Genomic DNA, 14,177 nt, shown 5'->3' with positions numbered 1-14,177 from the left:
TTACGTAACACACGACGAGACCGCATTGGCCGAGCAGAACGCAAACACGTCGCACGTGACACGGAAGTCGGCGTCCCAAGATAAATAAATGATGTGTCAAACAAAAAAAAATATGATCGAAAATCTCTTGACGCCGAAAGGAATTAATTACGGTATAATATCATTATAAACTGTTGAATTCACACGTCAACACATTGAACAATTAACTCCTACCGATGGTTCAATGATGTAGTCTGGACTGCAGTTCAGATTAATCCCAGAAATATTGTCGTTAATCTGCAGCAGCAGTGTGAAAGTTGAGTGGCACCCACCCACCGCAGGGAAGGTGATGTATGCCAGCTATAAATCCTTTAGCTTGACAGTTTCTGTATACAGAATCTGAGAATAACCTGGAGATTCACTCGATTGTTAAAGTGAGTATACATATATATGCCTTCAGTACACTGTATAGATGGCGATGTCTCGATCTATAATCTGTTAATGCTATTTTAGTCCGTGAGCGATGGAAGCTCTTCGCAAGCAACAGCTATTCAAGGGCATTTCTAGATTGTTCAATCTTTTGTTTGTATCATTTTAGCTATGTATTTGTAAAGCCTGCAATGCCCTGCATTGTACGTGTTTGATTGTACAGTATCTTTGTTGTGTTGCTATTTGTTAGCAGTCTGTGGAGCATATCGCCAACATTAGCTGCCTGCTTGTACTTGTTTGAGTGAGTAAATGAAGCCCTTCTGCATGTCTAGGCCACATGACCCTAATGTCAGACTTCTGACACTATCGTATACTGTGACTTTGTTTTGAAGAAGTGTTAAAAATATTGCTGATTTGGGATTAAATGTGATATAGATCCCAGACGTAGCGATTCCTCAATAAATATAATATTTTGTCTGAAACACCTTTCACCTTTTTAACCTATGCTTTACACCTGAGAATAAACAATGTGCAGCCAGTGTTGTGATTTATATATTTACATTTCAGTATACATGCACAGCACCACTATGCTAACTATTCATCTGTCACTGTCAGGTTCTATAATTGGCGCATCCGATTCTATAGATTTTCTACTACCTACAGTGTATGACTGTATGTCTATGATTCTGCATTAATGGCTATACCACCTTGATTAGTGTTTACAAGTGGTGGTCTATGTACATTGACTTGAGTACTGTACTTGAATACATTGAGTATTTGTTTTCTTAACAAGCTCATTATCTTTTCATTTATTTTTTACATTGTAAATAGAAACATTGTACTTTTGACTCCACTACATTTCTTGAAAGGGACTCTTGGAACCACCCAAATTTAGCAAAAAATATATTGTGAATTAACCACTTTAAGGACACTTAAATGCTCACTGACACTAATGCTCATTATAATATGGTAAAATGTTTGATTCTCAAAGGAGGGCTTTGGCCAGTTCAGAAACCCACCTACCAGTGATATCATCGATGGGGAATCAAAGCTAATAGAGACTGATGGCTTTCTATTCCTGGACAGTTAGCATGCTATAATAGAAGTAATTTGTCTCGTGTTCATAAATAATACAAATAAATAAATATAGAATTACATATATTTTTTAAATGACCAAACCTGCCTACCGAGGATGTATATAGGCGGGTTTCTGAACCGTCCACAGATCGCCTCTGAGAGTGAATACACAAAAATTGTACCATGTTATGTTATGCATTAGTACGGAGCCCCTGAATGGCCATGCATTCAAAATATATTTTATCTTGTATGTACAAGATAATATCTCGTCCGTACAAGATATTATCTTGTACATACGAGATAATTATCTACGTACAAGATAATATCTTGTGTGTACGAGATAATATCTTGTACGGACAAGATAAAATATATTTTGAATGCATGGCCATTAAGGGCTCCGTAGTATTAGTGAGGACCAATTATATGAAAAATTAGGTTGAAAATGGGTGAACTCATCCAAGCCATTTTTCAAATATAGTGCAAAATAGAAAAAAAAATGTACGTCATAATTAGATTTTGTACTTTTGAATACTTGAGTACCGGACGTATTTACTTTGTCCACCTCTGTTTACACTGGCTGTGAACATGATCTCCAGGTTAGCACTGACGTAGGTCATGCTCAAGTCAAGATGAGCACTGAGCAATATCTTTTAACCAGGCAAACCAACCAACCAGCACACCTGCCTTTGTTTATCCAGGTTACCTCTGGAGCAGGAGGTGAGTAGGGGCGGGGCCACCACCACCACGTCGGAACGCAGGAGGGGGGAGGGATGCCTTTGGAGGGCGGAAGCAACAGCTCTGCCTCTGGCCGTCATCCCAAGCAGAAGCGCAAGGCCCACAGCCTGTCCATACGCCGCAACAGCATCGAAGAAAGGCTGCCTAGCGCACACCGAGGAGACATGTTGGAAGGACAGGTGAGGAGGACACACACACACACACACACACACACACACACACACACACACACACACAGATAAGCACATATCCAAGTTTGTGGTGCAAGAATAGACAGGCATACATACCACCAAACTCGTTTGTTTTTAGGATACACAGACCACAGAATACAATTTTTTCCCCCCCAAAGAGTAGATTGTTGTAAAGATATTTTGGTTAACGCAAATACACAGCTGTTAACAGCCTGGATTCTACAGTGAGAACAACATCCAATGCTGCTGCATGCCATCTTCCAGGCAGCTCTCTGCAACATGTTCCTAGATCCAATGTCTTCCCATTTGCATTTTGATTGTTTCTGTTTCTGTTCATGTACAGTACGAACCAGTTATTTATTGAGGAGTAGAGAGACTATAGTACAGTACAGTACAGTACAGTACAGTACTAACCGGTTAAGCAGCATTGTATTTTATCTCTGGTGTTGCAACATCCCCTTTCACATTTTACAGTATTGCTGTGCTGTGTTTATACTTTAAGCAGAGTACAGTACTTCCCCAAGGAATATGAGAAGCGTATTAGGATATTATTTACTTAAACTGAGTTGAACTTAGACAAGTGGTATTTATTAACACTGTAGCAAAATGTGTTAATTTGGCTGCTGATTGAGTGGAGCATATTATTTTATTGATTATTCTTTTGATAAAGTTCAACAGTCCCGCATCTCTCCATGGCATTTTCCAACCGATGCAGTTGTAATCTATTCACCCAATCCCCACGTTGTGTAGGGTTTCTCAAAGTGGGTACCGTGACGCCAGTCCAGGCCGGGGTTCAGCAGAATAATTTGATAATATTTACATTTTTCTGCTCTGTTCTGTACTTTCACCCCCCCCTCCCCAACTTAAAATAGTTAATGTAATAGTTAATACTTTCCAGTTTTCAACTAATCTAAAAGGCTGCTGCCAGACATGCTCATATCACCCCACGTCCATTGGCTCCCTGTTGTTTTTTAGAACTGATTTTAAGGTTATTTTACTAACTTTTAAGGCTCAAAAGGATCTTGCATCCCAATGTTATACCGTGTCTCCCTATGAGCCTCCCTGCAGCCTGAGGTCTGCTGCTCACCTAAAGGTCGCGAGATCACATATAGGCTTTCGTTGTCCACGCTCATAGACTCTGGAATGCTCCACCTGAGGCTATCCCACGAGCTAGTTCTGCATTGTCGTTTAAATCACTTCTAATAACACACTTGTTCAGAAAAGCCTTCCCATTAATCACTGTATTTGTCTTGCTTTTTCTCTTGGATCTCTCTTGTCTTACTTTCTGTTATAATTCGTTTGTGCTCTGTTATCAGTCACCCCTCTGTTACCTTGCTCTTTGTAACTTCTGCTTAAAACATGCTATAGGCTATAATTGATAATCGGGATTCATGATCTATCTGTATTCAGCTGTCAGACTAAGATGCTGTAATAAAAGCTCTTTAATGTTTGATCAGAGCCTGGTTCCTGGTTGTTAACGTTTGGGAGTTGACACAATAAAAATGTCATGTCTCGTTGAGATAAGTTATGTAGAAGTTGCATTGGTGAGTAGGACTATTGTGTGTTAAAGATTAGGCAGAAGCCAATTTCTCTTTGTTTGGGGAGGCTATAGGACTAGGTCTAGGGCATTAAGCAACTAGTCGACTAGTTTACTAGTCGACTAGTAAATCCACTAGTCGACCTTGATGGTACTAGTCGACTAGTTGATAAGAAAAAAAAAAAAAAAAGTTCATTTTTTTTTTTTTTACCGATTTTGTAGGCCTCAATATCAGGTAGATTATAGTTATAGTCACCAATGTACACAGTTTTTAAATGTACAAATATTATTTCCAAAAAAAAAAAAAAAAACGTTTTTTTTTTTCTTTAAACATAAAAGGTGGTTTAACAACTAGTCGACTAGTCGACTAGTAAACTAGGCAACTAGTCAACTAGTAAAAATGACTAGAAGTGAATGCCCTAACTAGGTCTAAATTAATTAAACTAATTCCAGGATACATTTAATATAATCTGCTGTAGGTACTATCCTTGAGAGCCATTTATCTGTTTTCATCATTTGCTTTTCCAATAGAGTTTGTCGCCTTTTACTTTCTCCTTTTGACCTATCGGCTTGTGAAAGCAGAGCTGAACAGTAGCACCGGGCTGTGGTCTCATCAACTTTTAATATGGGCTGCTTGTACAGGTCTGATTAGCCCTTTTCAGTTTTCACTATGCTGTTTTGTATGCCAAGACCTGTTGGCTTATAGCTCATACAGTAGTCTATCCCCTTACCACACACACACACACACACACACACACACACACACACACACACACACACACACACACACACACACACACACACACACACGTAAAAGATAAACAAACCCATATAGATTACATCCGGTGGACCCCCCCGCCCCCTTCTCTCAAGGCTATCCCTATGCAGTATGCATGGTAGCTGGTGACCTGGTTGTAGGTTTATTTGAGCATGGACTGAGCAGCTTAGAATACATAAGGGGGCGGTCTGTTGTTTGCTAATTGCCCTCTTTCAGTGGTGTGTTTGACATGTGGCTCTGACAGAATGGAGAGGCGTCACTGTTGCTCTTGAGCGTGCGCCAGAATACAGGTCGACAGAGTAGTATTCAGTTTCCTCGTGGTTGGCTGCAGAAAATGAGGGGTCAGAGCCAGACTTCTGATTGCATTGTTTTGATGGGAGCCCTACACTGTACTTCTCTTTGCGTGCTGTGTAGTCTGCCAGCCAACCAATTATTGGGAACGTGTAGGAGGTCACTATGGAGGTAAGTCAGTGGAGAATAAGGAGTTTGTAGGTCGAATGGGTCTAGCTCGGATGGATTGTCATAACCACTTGAACCCCAGCATCCATATTCGGGGGGCAACATTGGCCGATCTAAAGGCTAAAGTGAAATGTTGCACAATAACAGTGTGAGTGACAAAAGTAATATTTGTACAGTAAATATGACAGTTGCGTGGATGCAAAGTAGTGCAGTTGGATTCTGGGAGCGTGCAGATTTGTTTTTGCATGGAGAGATGTGTGTTAACAGTGTGGTTTGGTAGGAGAAGGAGCACGGATAAACGGCCATGTGCTTGTGTACCCCCTGTCTATTAGGGTAGAAGGATGTTTTAATTTTTAAAAAAGGTTGAGGAATGAGAGAACTGGCCGTTTCAAATCTCAACTTTTTAGGCAGTAGGCGAGCTGTTGCCATGTCTCAGAGAAATAAGTAAATAGGTCATTAAAAAGTAATCCCAAAAGAAGCGCCTATATACCAGGGGTCTGCAACCCCAAGTGCCATGTTTTTATTTTCTAGATAGTCAGTGTGCCATATCAAGATTAATTTTAATGACACCACATTACAATTTCATATTTTGATTGTCCACAAATATAAAGTTCTTCCTTCTTTTGTTATAATGATCATTATAATATATCCCCATGCAGTCAGAGTTCATAGTTTTAATGAATGTATAGAATGTGCTGTGCAGAATGTTAAAACCGACAATACTCAGTTGTCACCCTCCTTTGTGCCAATGTGGCACTGGTGCCCATTTACAAGCTCACAACGTGTCGCGATGTGATGCATTGTGAGCTTGTAGATCTGCTATTTTCAAAAGGAATCTTGGAAAAAAGTGACAATTGTGAATATTTTTTTAACATTTTATTGAAACATTTAAAAACACAAATCTGTTTCCACGCGCTACGTCCAACCAGGGAAACGCCCCCCTGTCAGGTGTAAAGGAGCAACTTGGACACTCGGGCATGAAGGAAGCATGAGTTCAAGTCCGTTGCTCTCCCCATGTCGGCGGAGGGTGTGTAGACCCCAGGATCACATTAGATAATTGACACAGGGGTGAAAAATAGGTTACAAAATCGTGGGATAAAAATTATTTAAAAAAAAACACACACAAATCTGTCATGGGGGTCACTGGCCCAAAATATTTTTGGACACTCCCCCAATGCTAAAATATGCAGGAACGTGGTATGCCATATGTGTGTGCATTCAGCACGGGGTTTGAGGTCACGGTTTGAGCAAATTCTGTAATACCACCTGGTTTTTGCCTAAATTGTCTAAATCTCACCCTTTGTCTAATGAAGTGTTCTTATTTTGTGGTCACTGGTTTGCAAGTTATGTTAGTCACTGTATGACTAAGCCCATCCTTCTATTTAGCACACTGAGCACAGAGCACAGAGCACAGATTATTATTATTATCACTGACACTACCAGGCCAGAATGTCCAAAGGTGAGAGGAATTGTGTTTTCACTCCTGTGAGTCTGTTTGTCAGTGTCTGTCCGTCTGTGAACAGATATCACGGGAGGCCAAGGAAGAACCCCCACCCCAAAGTGTTCTAATCAGCCTGTTGTATCGCCGCCGTGAGGCCATTTCTTTGGCTACTACACCTACAGTACATAAATTGTCCAAACCTTTGTAGTTATGTGATCAAGACGCAATGTAGCTGTCCCGATTTGTCATGTTCAATTCCGATATGCTATGATTGGCTTCCAAAGGTTGCGGGAGTGGCCAGTTTTGCACAAAATGCCCCAAATCATGAACACAACATTTGTTTGTTGTGAAACTTTGCAAGCACATTCACATAGTCCAAGGAAGAACTGCCTACATCAGGGTTGCCCGCGGAGCGCCCCCTGGGGTCCCAGATATAAATGGCATTAAATGGGGGTCAGTAGCCTATGCATGTCAAACTGGGCATCCTTTTCAAATGGGGTCCTGCCCTGAAAATTCATTTTCAGGGCAAGACCTCGACCTCACGCGTGCAGACTCGGCCCCCAGCCTGGTACCCTAGTCAAAATATGGCCCTCGAGGAAAATTAATTGGGGAACCCTGGCCTACATCTTTCAAATCGGTCTCATGGTGGCACTACAACTAGGTCACAGGTCACAACACAGCCCACGGTAGGCATCCTGACCTGGAGGAGCACACATTTCTAGTATTTTCTTTATTTATTTTACTCTGTCCCTTCCAACACAATTGCTTCATTTCTAAACTAGAAAAAGTGCCCTTCTGGGCACAGGTCTCCACCAGTGTGTGTGTGTGATGTTTGGCAAAATGTTTAGGAGTAATGTGTGTGTGTGTGTGTGTGTGTGTGTGTGTGTGTGTGTGTGTGTGTGTGTGTGTGTGTGTGTGTGTGTGTGTGTGTGTGTGTGTGTGTGTGTGTGTGTGTGTGTGTGTGTGTGTGTGTGTGTGTGTGTGTGTGTGTGTGTGTGTGTGTGTGTGTGACGCGGCTTGGTCTGTTGTAGCGCCACCATGAGGCTGATTTGAAAACTGTCAAGTGGCATTTCTTCCTCAGCCTAGTGGGAATATGCATGCACAGTTTGACCGCAATCGGACGCTGTGTTGAGTAGTTGTGGCGATTTGTACAACACGGGCTACTCCTGAAAAGTTTAGAAGCCAATCGTAGCCAATGAGGGTGGATTATGAGAAATCAAACAAACCCGTCTTGATCACATGACTATGGAGAGCATGTGTACTGATTTGCGTGAAATTTGGATAAAATCTGAAGGAGTAATATTAGAAAATCTGAAAGACCTGTTTTGTTGAATGGCTCTAGAGAGACTGTGTACCAATTTGTGTGATGTTTGGCCAAAATCTGTAGGTGTACTGTCCAAAAACTTGTTTTGCACAAAGCGGTCTCCTAGTGGCGCTATAACAGGCCGTTCTGGAAATTCTGGGGCAGAGGTTCATCGTTGGCATCCAGGGAGTGTGTGTGCAAAATGTAGCATTGACCGGGTTAACAGTGCCAGAGATTAGCTGTTCACAGACGGACACATTGACGGACAGACGGACGGACACACGGACGGACGGACGGAGTGCAAAACATACTCTCTCCCCATGCCTTCGGCCTGGTGGAGACAATTATACAATAGCACAGTGGTGGTAAGTATAATGTGTTTTGTTTGTCAAATCTGTAGACGCAGATGAATTGTATTACATGGATTTCAACAGTTTTCTCTTTCTATTTGTAGGATTCCAAGCTGCCACCATCATTAAGGAACAATCTCTTGGATCTGTTTGGCCAAATCGAACGCGAGTTTGAGAATCTGTACATCGAAAACCTAGAATGTGAGTGAGCCATTTGAAGGAAGCAAGCATTTGTTTGTTTATGGTTGACTACTTGACATCAAAATCTGCCAGCCACTTTTCCTTTCAAAGTCTTGACCATACAAAAATAGGGCTGCAACAATCAATTATCATCTTAGCCATTATATATATCAACAAATCAATGTCAAACATTTGATAGATGTTTTAACTAAATTGATTAGTCTTATTAAGCCCTTAAGCCCTATTTTATTGACTTGCAATACATACAACAGTGACGTGCTGTTGGTATTTTTTTGAATTAAATGGATAGTTTCTTAATAATGTATTACATCAATTTGTTCGATGAACTGCTGCGCCCCTAAAAGAAAGTTACAGGAATCTTTTGCAGCAAGGGAATCCTGTTTCAATAGCTCCTTTGTACTGTATGTTTTAGTGGTGATGGAACTGTGGTTGGAAATAATAAAAAATCCCCTCTTCAGTTCACCTCTTCATACTTTTGTTGGGTACACCCCTTACCATTCAAGTGTATTGATCTGAGTGTTGACTGATTGTTGGATCTAGTCAGCCTCAGACCACACTTTGGTGTTTGCCTACTGAGTAGGCAAACACCATTCTGGACGGGAACCCCTTTTGGTGTTTTAAACATTATGTTATAATTTAGCTATTGAAAAATAGCAGATCTACAAGCTCATAGCGCGCCACCGAGTGGCGCGCTACGAGCTTGTAGGTCTGCTATTTTTGAAAAATCATAAAAATGTGGCGCAAATCTTTGAATATATATTCCTTCAAAGTGAATGTTTTTAACTCGGGCCTAAATGGGTTAAGACCTACTGAGTGCCTCTCTTGCTGTGCTAATATTCCAGTGCGTCGTGAGATTGATACCCTGAATGAGCGACTGACAGGGGATGGGCAGAACATTGAGGGGGGAGACCCCGCCAAGGGGGCTCTAAAGACAAAAGGTACAGTGCACTTTACTTTCCCAAGAGAAATTGTATTGTTCTTTCGATCCGCTGCTATGCTATTCAGGTGTATATTATTAACAGGAGGTTCTTGTTTTGGCAGAATTTCAACAATGGTCATTATAATTAATTATAGACATATTTATAAATATTAATTTAAAATGTTCCCTGTTGTATTAGACTATTATTTATTTGTTTACATTTCTATTTTATTTCTTGTTCATTTTCATACTGCATAGGACTCCCTAGTGCTTAAATAGGGTATACAGGATACATATTCACACTAGAGCTCTTCACGGGTAAAAAAGAAATGGTCCTGAAATCCTAAATGAATCTGTGACATTTTACAGATTCCGACCCGTTCTGAAAACATTTTCATATAGCAAAACCAAGCCCGAATGTATCCGTGACTATTTCGTCCGATTCCGACCTGTTCCGAGATTTCTTTCAAATGGTGGCACCGCGCCCGTCAGAGTTCCGATTATTTCCGACATTCCGAGAGACCCGACCCAGCCAGGAGGCAGACATAAGTTTGGACTTTATGAAATAATATACTGTAGCGGATGTATTGACCAATTAGAGAGAGAGAGAGAGAGAGGTTCCCTGCAGGCTGCAGCGGAGGGTGAGAGGGAGGAAGACTTGTCTTTTGTGTGATGTGTGTGCATTTAAAATTAACCAAACGGATCATTGTTTTTTACACAATCATCAGAGTTTTATCAGATGCATGTACCGGTCTTGCCTGAATGGAATATTAACAAGGCGCCACACTCAATGCACTTATAACAGCTCCAACTTTGCTCTCTTCTTTATCCTCGATTTGCACGAAGTGGGGCCACGCAGGCGAGTTGCCATGGTTGCTGTTCTTATATTAAATTGCTTTCACCTCGTTGAGGTCAACACTGTTGGATCTGTGATATAAAGTAGAATTGCACGCTTGCCTTGCGTGGTACATCACACAAGTAGTGTCTGCAACACTAACCTGATCCTAGGTCAGTCTAAAGTATGACACGTTAAACAGAACTTCCCGTGCGGGTCTCGGGTTCACTCGGGTATTTTCGGAATCGGGGGCCCTGGTGAAGAGCTCTAATTTACACTACACTCATTACACTGAATACCGGAGAACTCGCCAGTTTACCAAGTCGCCGCGGCGAAAATTCTTCATCAATGTCTTCATCGTTATGCTAACATGCTGTCTTCATCAGTGTAGTATGTCAAACTCACAGATCTTATAGTTCATTTCCAAAGTGATCAAATTATTTTTTTGCAATTAAATGGTCAGCTAGATGATGATAAAAAGGTGAGTATCTGAATACCAATGATAAGTAGGCCTACCTTTTCAGGATATGTTTACTAATTAATTTCATTGTTTCGGTACTTTGGTGTTTAAACTTTTAGCATTCCTACTTTCTCTAGTGTTAACTCTAAACAACTATCATCTCTCTCTCTCTCTCTCTCTCTCTCTCTCTCTCTCTCTCTCTCTCTCTCTCTCTCTCTCTCTCTCTCAATTCAATGCAATTTAAATGAAGGTGAAGTAAAACTAAAATGCACGAGTCTAAATCGCGCCGGGTTGGTAAACTGGCGAGTTCTCCGGATACCATTACACTTATACATTACCTACTAAGATAGCTTCCAACTTTTCTGTTCAGTGCCCACTGTTTCACTTCATTAAATGCATGTTCAGATTCAATCACCCTTATTGTCACATCACATCTATAGGTGTAAAGTGTGTGGTTAATAATAACTTTATTTATATAGCACCTTTCTAGGCATGAGCCACAAAGTGCTGCACAGGAATAACAAGAAAATTCACAATAGAAAATAGAAAAAAACAAATAAGTGACATGATCTATCATAATGAACGCAATAAACAACAAATACCCACACATTAAACAGATCAAGATAACACAAGATCAGTAAAAGGCAGGGAAAAACAAAAAGTTATTTATAGGAATGCTTTTTGAAACAAATGGGTTTTTAATAGGGATTTAAAACGTGTGAGGGAGTCAGTGAGGCGAATTAATTCTGGAAGCTCATTCCAGAGCTTTGGTGCTCGGATGGCGAAAGCCCGATCACCCTTTGTGACGTAGTTCGCGGTACGGATTTTTAGGAGCCCCTTGCCTACAGACCTCAGGCTGCAAGGAGGGTCGTGAGGGGACAAGAGCTCCGCGATATAGCTAGGGGCAAGACCTCTTTGAGCTTTAAAGGAGATTAAAATAAAATGTATGTATGGATGTGTGTAGTAACATGTTTGTACATGATGTTTAGAACATTAGCATCGTATGCAGGTTGTGCAAGTCCTTTTTGGAGCATTAGCACCATGCAGGTGTATACATAAAAGTCTGCAGTTGACATGTATCACAACACCAGAGGGAGTTCCACAAACCACGTTCAATCCAGATTCGGCTCAAACAAGGGGTTAAATTAATTTAGCTCCTATGGCACTAAAATGTGGAACGCCCTACCAACAGCCGTTAAGAAATGTTAATCCACGACAGTTCCTTCCACGCACTACGTCCGGTCGGGGAAGCTTGGACTCCTCATGCATAGAAGGAAGCATGAGGTCAGTCCGCTGCCCCCCCAGGTTGGCAGAGGAAGTGTAGCGCCCAGGATTACATTAGATAATTGACACTGGGTGAAGAAATGGGTTGCAAAATTGTGGGATACAAATTTAAGAAAGAAAAGAATCCCTAGACTCCTTCAAAACCGCTCTTAAAGAGCACTTATACGGGTGGCTGCAATTCGAAATTGGCCCCTGTAAAAAAGTTATAAAGTCCTGCCCCCCTATATTTCCATACTGTACACGTTTTCCCTTTTTTCTAACCATGTATATGATCATTTCTTTTCTGCATAAAAGTGTATATTTGTATGTCTTTAAATGTTCCGATGAATTGAAAATGAAGGACCCTAAAACAAGTAAACAAGTCTTATTGCTCTTCTGGTTTTATCCTCTTAGCAGATTTTGTATTGGACTGTACTTTCCCTGAACTGTACCCATCCTACAAACTGTTAATTACATTTTCAAGCAATCAATCAAAAAATGCAACTCACTGCAAACAAACGACAATGCTTTGCATTGTGAGAGTGTATCTGGTTTAAAATCCTGTCTTAATGTTTATTAAGCCATTAGTACCGTTACCAGACTTCCACTAAAACCACACAAGTAAAACATTGTGTGAAGCTGGTGAACAAGTATGTGACGCTGGTGAATTTCCCTCATTCTTCTTTGTCTCACCACACAGCTAGCCACAGCACCAGTCAACTCTCTCAGAAGCTAAAGACGACATACAAGGCTTCTACCAGCAAGGTAACTGGGATTCGCTGTAAAAGCACATAGAGCTAACCAGATTAGCTGTCTATGTAAATATTTGAGCTGTTTTGGATTCAGGGCCGGTGGTAATGATTAGAAGCCATCAAAAGCCCCTTTGTTGCTCAGTCAAAGGAGGGACCAGGGAAATTGATTTATGAAAGTAAAAACACACCTTTTTAATGACCTCTTCCTCTCAATCTCTCGCCGACATAGTGTTTGTGCGCTTTCCAAGTAGGTGGACCTTGCAACTTCAATGTGGCCACATTGAAGTTGGGTGGAGATTCATGGGTAACTGAACGGAGCTCCGTTTGTCTCTAAGCATGATGGGAGATGATGGGAACGCGCTGAATTATTGATCGAAGTCTGACCTTGACTCCTTGTCTCCTCCCCCTCTCTGAAGTGATTTGGAACGACTATGTTCCTATTGTCTAGAAAGATGATATTTCTTCTCACCACTCCTAAAAGAAAGTCACACATGCTAGTAGAGCAATCTGACTGACTTCAGTTGACTTTAGTTGAAGTTAAGGAGTATTTCTTTATTTAACCAGAATATCTGTCACCAGTGTTCAGGGTTTTCCCTAAAGTTCTCAATTTCATACAATCAAAATGACTATAAAAAATACCACACTGAATTCAATATACAGTCAATAAGGATGTTGTTGCTCTTATTTTGGAGATGTATTATTAGCACTATGACAAGGCATTCAATATCACAGTCAGAGTTTTTAGATCAGGCTTTAGAAGGGTCCCCAGGGTGATTGAACATTCGTCATGACCAAAAAAAATGTTCTCTTAAAAGTATAAATATTGTCCTTTCCTTTTCAGCCAAAAAAGGGAAAGGAAAGGAATCAATTGTGGAAGTTAGGAACGAGGATACAAGGGTTCAAGAGAGGACTTCACGGATTAACCTCCTGTTGAAACTAGCTAATAATGTACAGCTAACTGTTACTTGTCATTTGGTTGAGATACATGACCTCAAACTAATTAAGGGACGTGGCACTAATGCAAACGATCTGCACTAACTTTAAGTTTGTGGGTTTGTGGGTTTGCCTGTTCCTGGCCTTCACCTTAACCGGAATGGGCTGTCTTTGCAGTGAGCTTGTAGATTTGCTATTTAAAAATATATATTTGTGTTTTTTTATTTCTTTTAAATCTTGTATGGTGGTCCCTGACATAGAATCCTTTTAGATGGCAGTTTAGACACAATCCCCCCCAAAAACACAAACCATAACTAGGTCATAAGTATGAATTAGTCTTTTGTCTGCGGTTATGTTTTGGTTGGCCTTTGTGCTCTTTTCACAGTTCGGTCAAGAAGACTCACTAGCATTCCGAACATCAAAACTCACTCCAGAATCACAGTGTAGTAGGATACCTGACGAAGACACTGAGAACCTAGATGGTTTGCAGCTGCGTCAAATAACCGTAGCTTACTGCTTTGTTCAGCATTCAGCA

At 40.9% G+C, this 14,177-nt stretch overlaps 1 protein-coding gene across 3 annotated transcripts in view; it reads left to right on the top strand.

The window, feature by feature from the left end:
- The first annotated feature begins 105 nt into the window (after positions 1-105).
- wdr37 (WD repeat domain 37) overlaps positions 106-14,177 on the top strand; it is a 32,507-nt gene continuing 18,435 nt past the window's right edge. For 2 of the 3 annotated variants that reach the window (XR_013788455.1, XM_079489410.1), the window contains exons 1-6: positions 106-413; positions 2,184-2,399; positions 8,169-8,294; positions 8,384-8,480; positions 9,323-9,418; positions 12,658-12,722. Coding sequence is in view for 2 of the 3 variants with exons in the window: in XM_079489410.1 (XP_079345536.1) it covers positions 2,256-2,399; positions 8,169-8,294; positions 8,384-8,480; positions 9,323-9,418; positions 12,658-12,722 (528 nt within the window). In the remaining variant the exon portion in view is untranslated. The remainder of the gene's footprint in view (positions 414-2,183; positions 2,400-8,168; positions 8,295-8,383; positions 8,481-9,322; positions 9,419-12,657; positions 12,723-14,177) is intronic. The other variant, XM_079489411.1, reaches the window with a different exon arrangement.

The sequence above is a fragment of the Electrona antarctica genome (assembly GCF_951216825.1).
Source record: "Electrona antarctica genome assembly, chromosome: 20".
In the NCBI taxonomy this organism is placed as follows: domain Eukaryota; kingdom Metazoa; phylum Chordata; class Actinopteri; order Myctophiformes; family Myctophidae; genus Electrona; species Electrona antarctica.
Note: the sequence above shows the minus strand (reverse complement) of the source record. Positions and strands in the feature narration are given on the sequence as shown.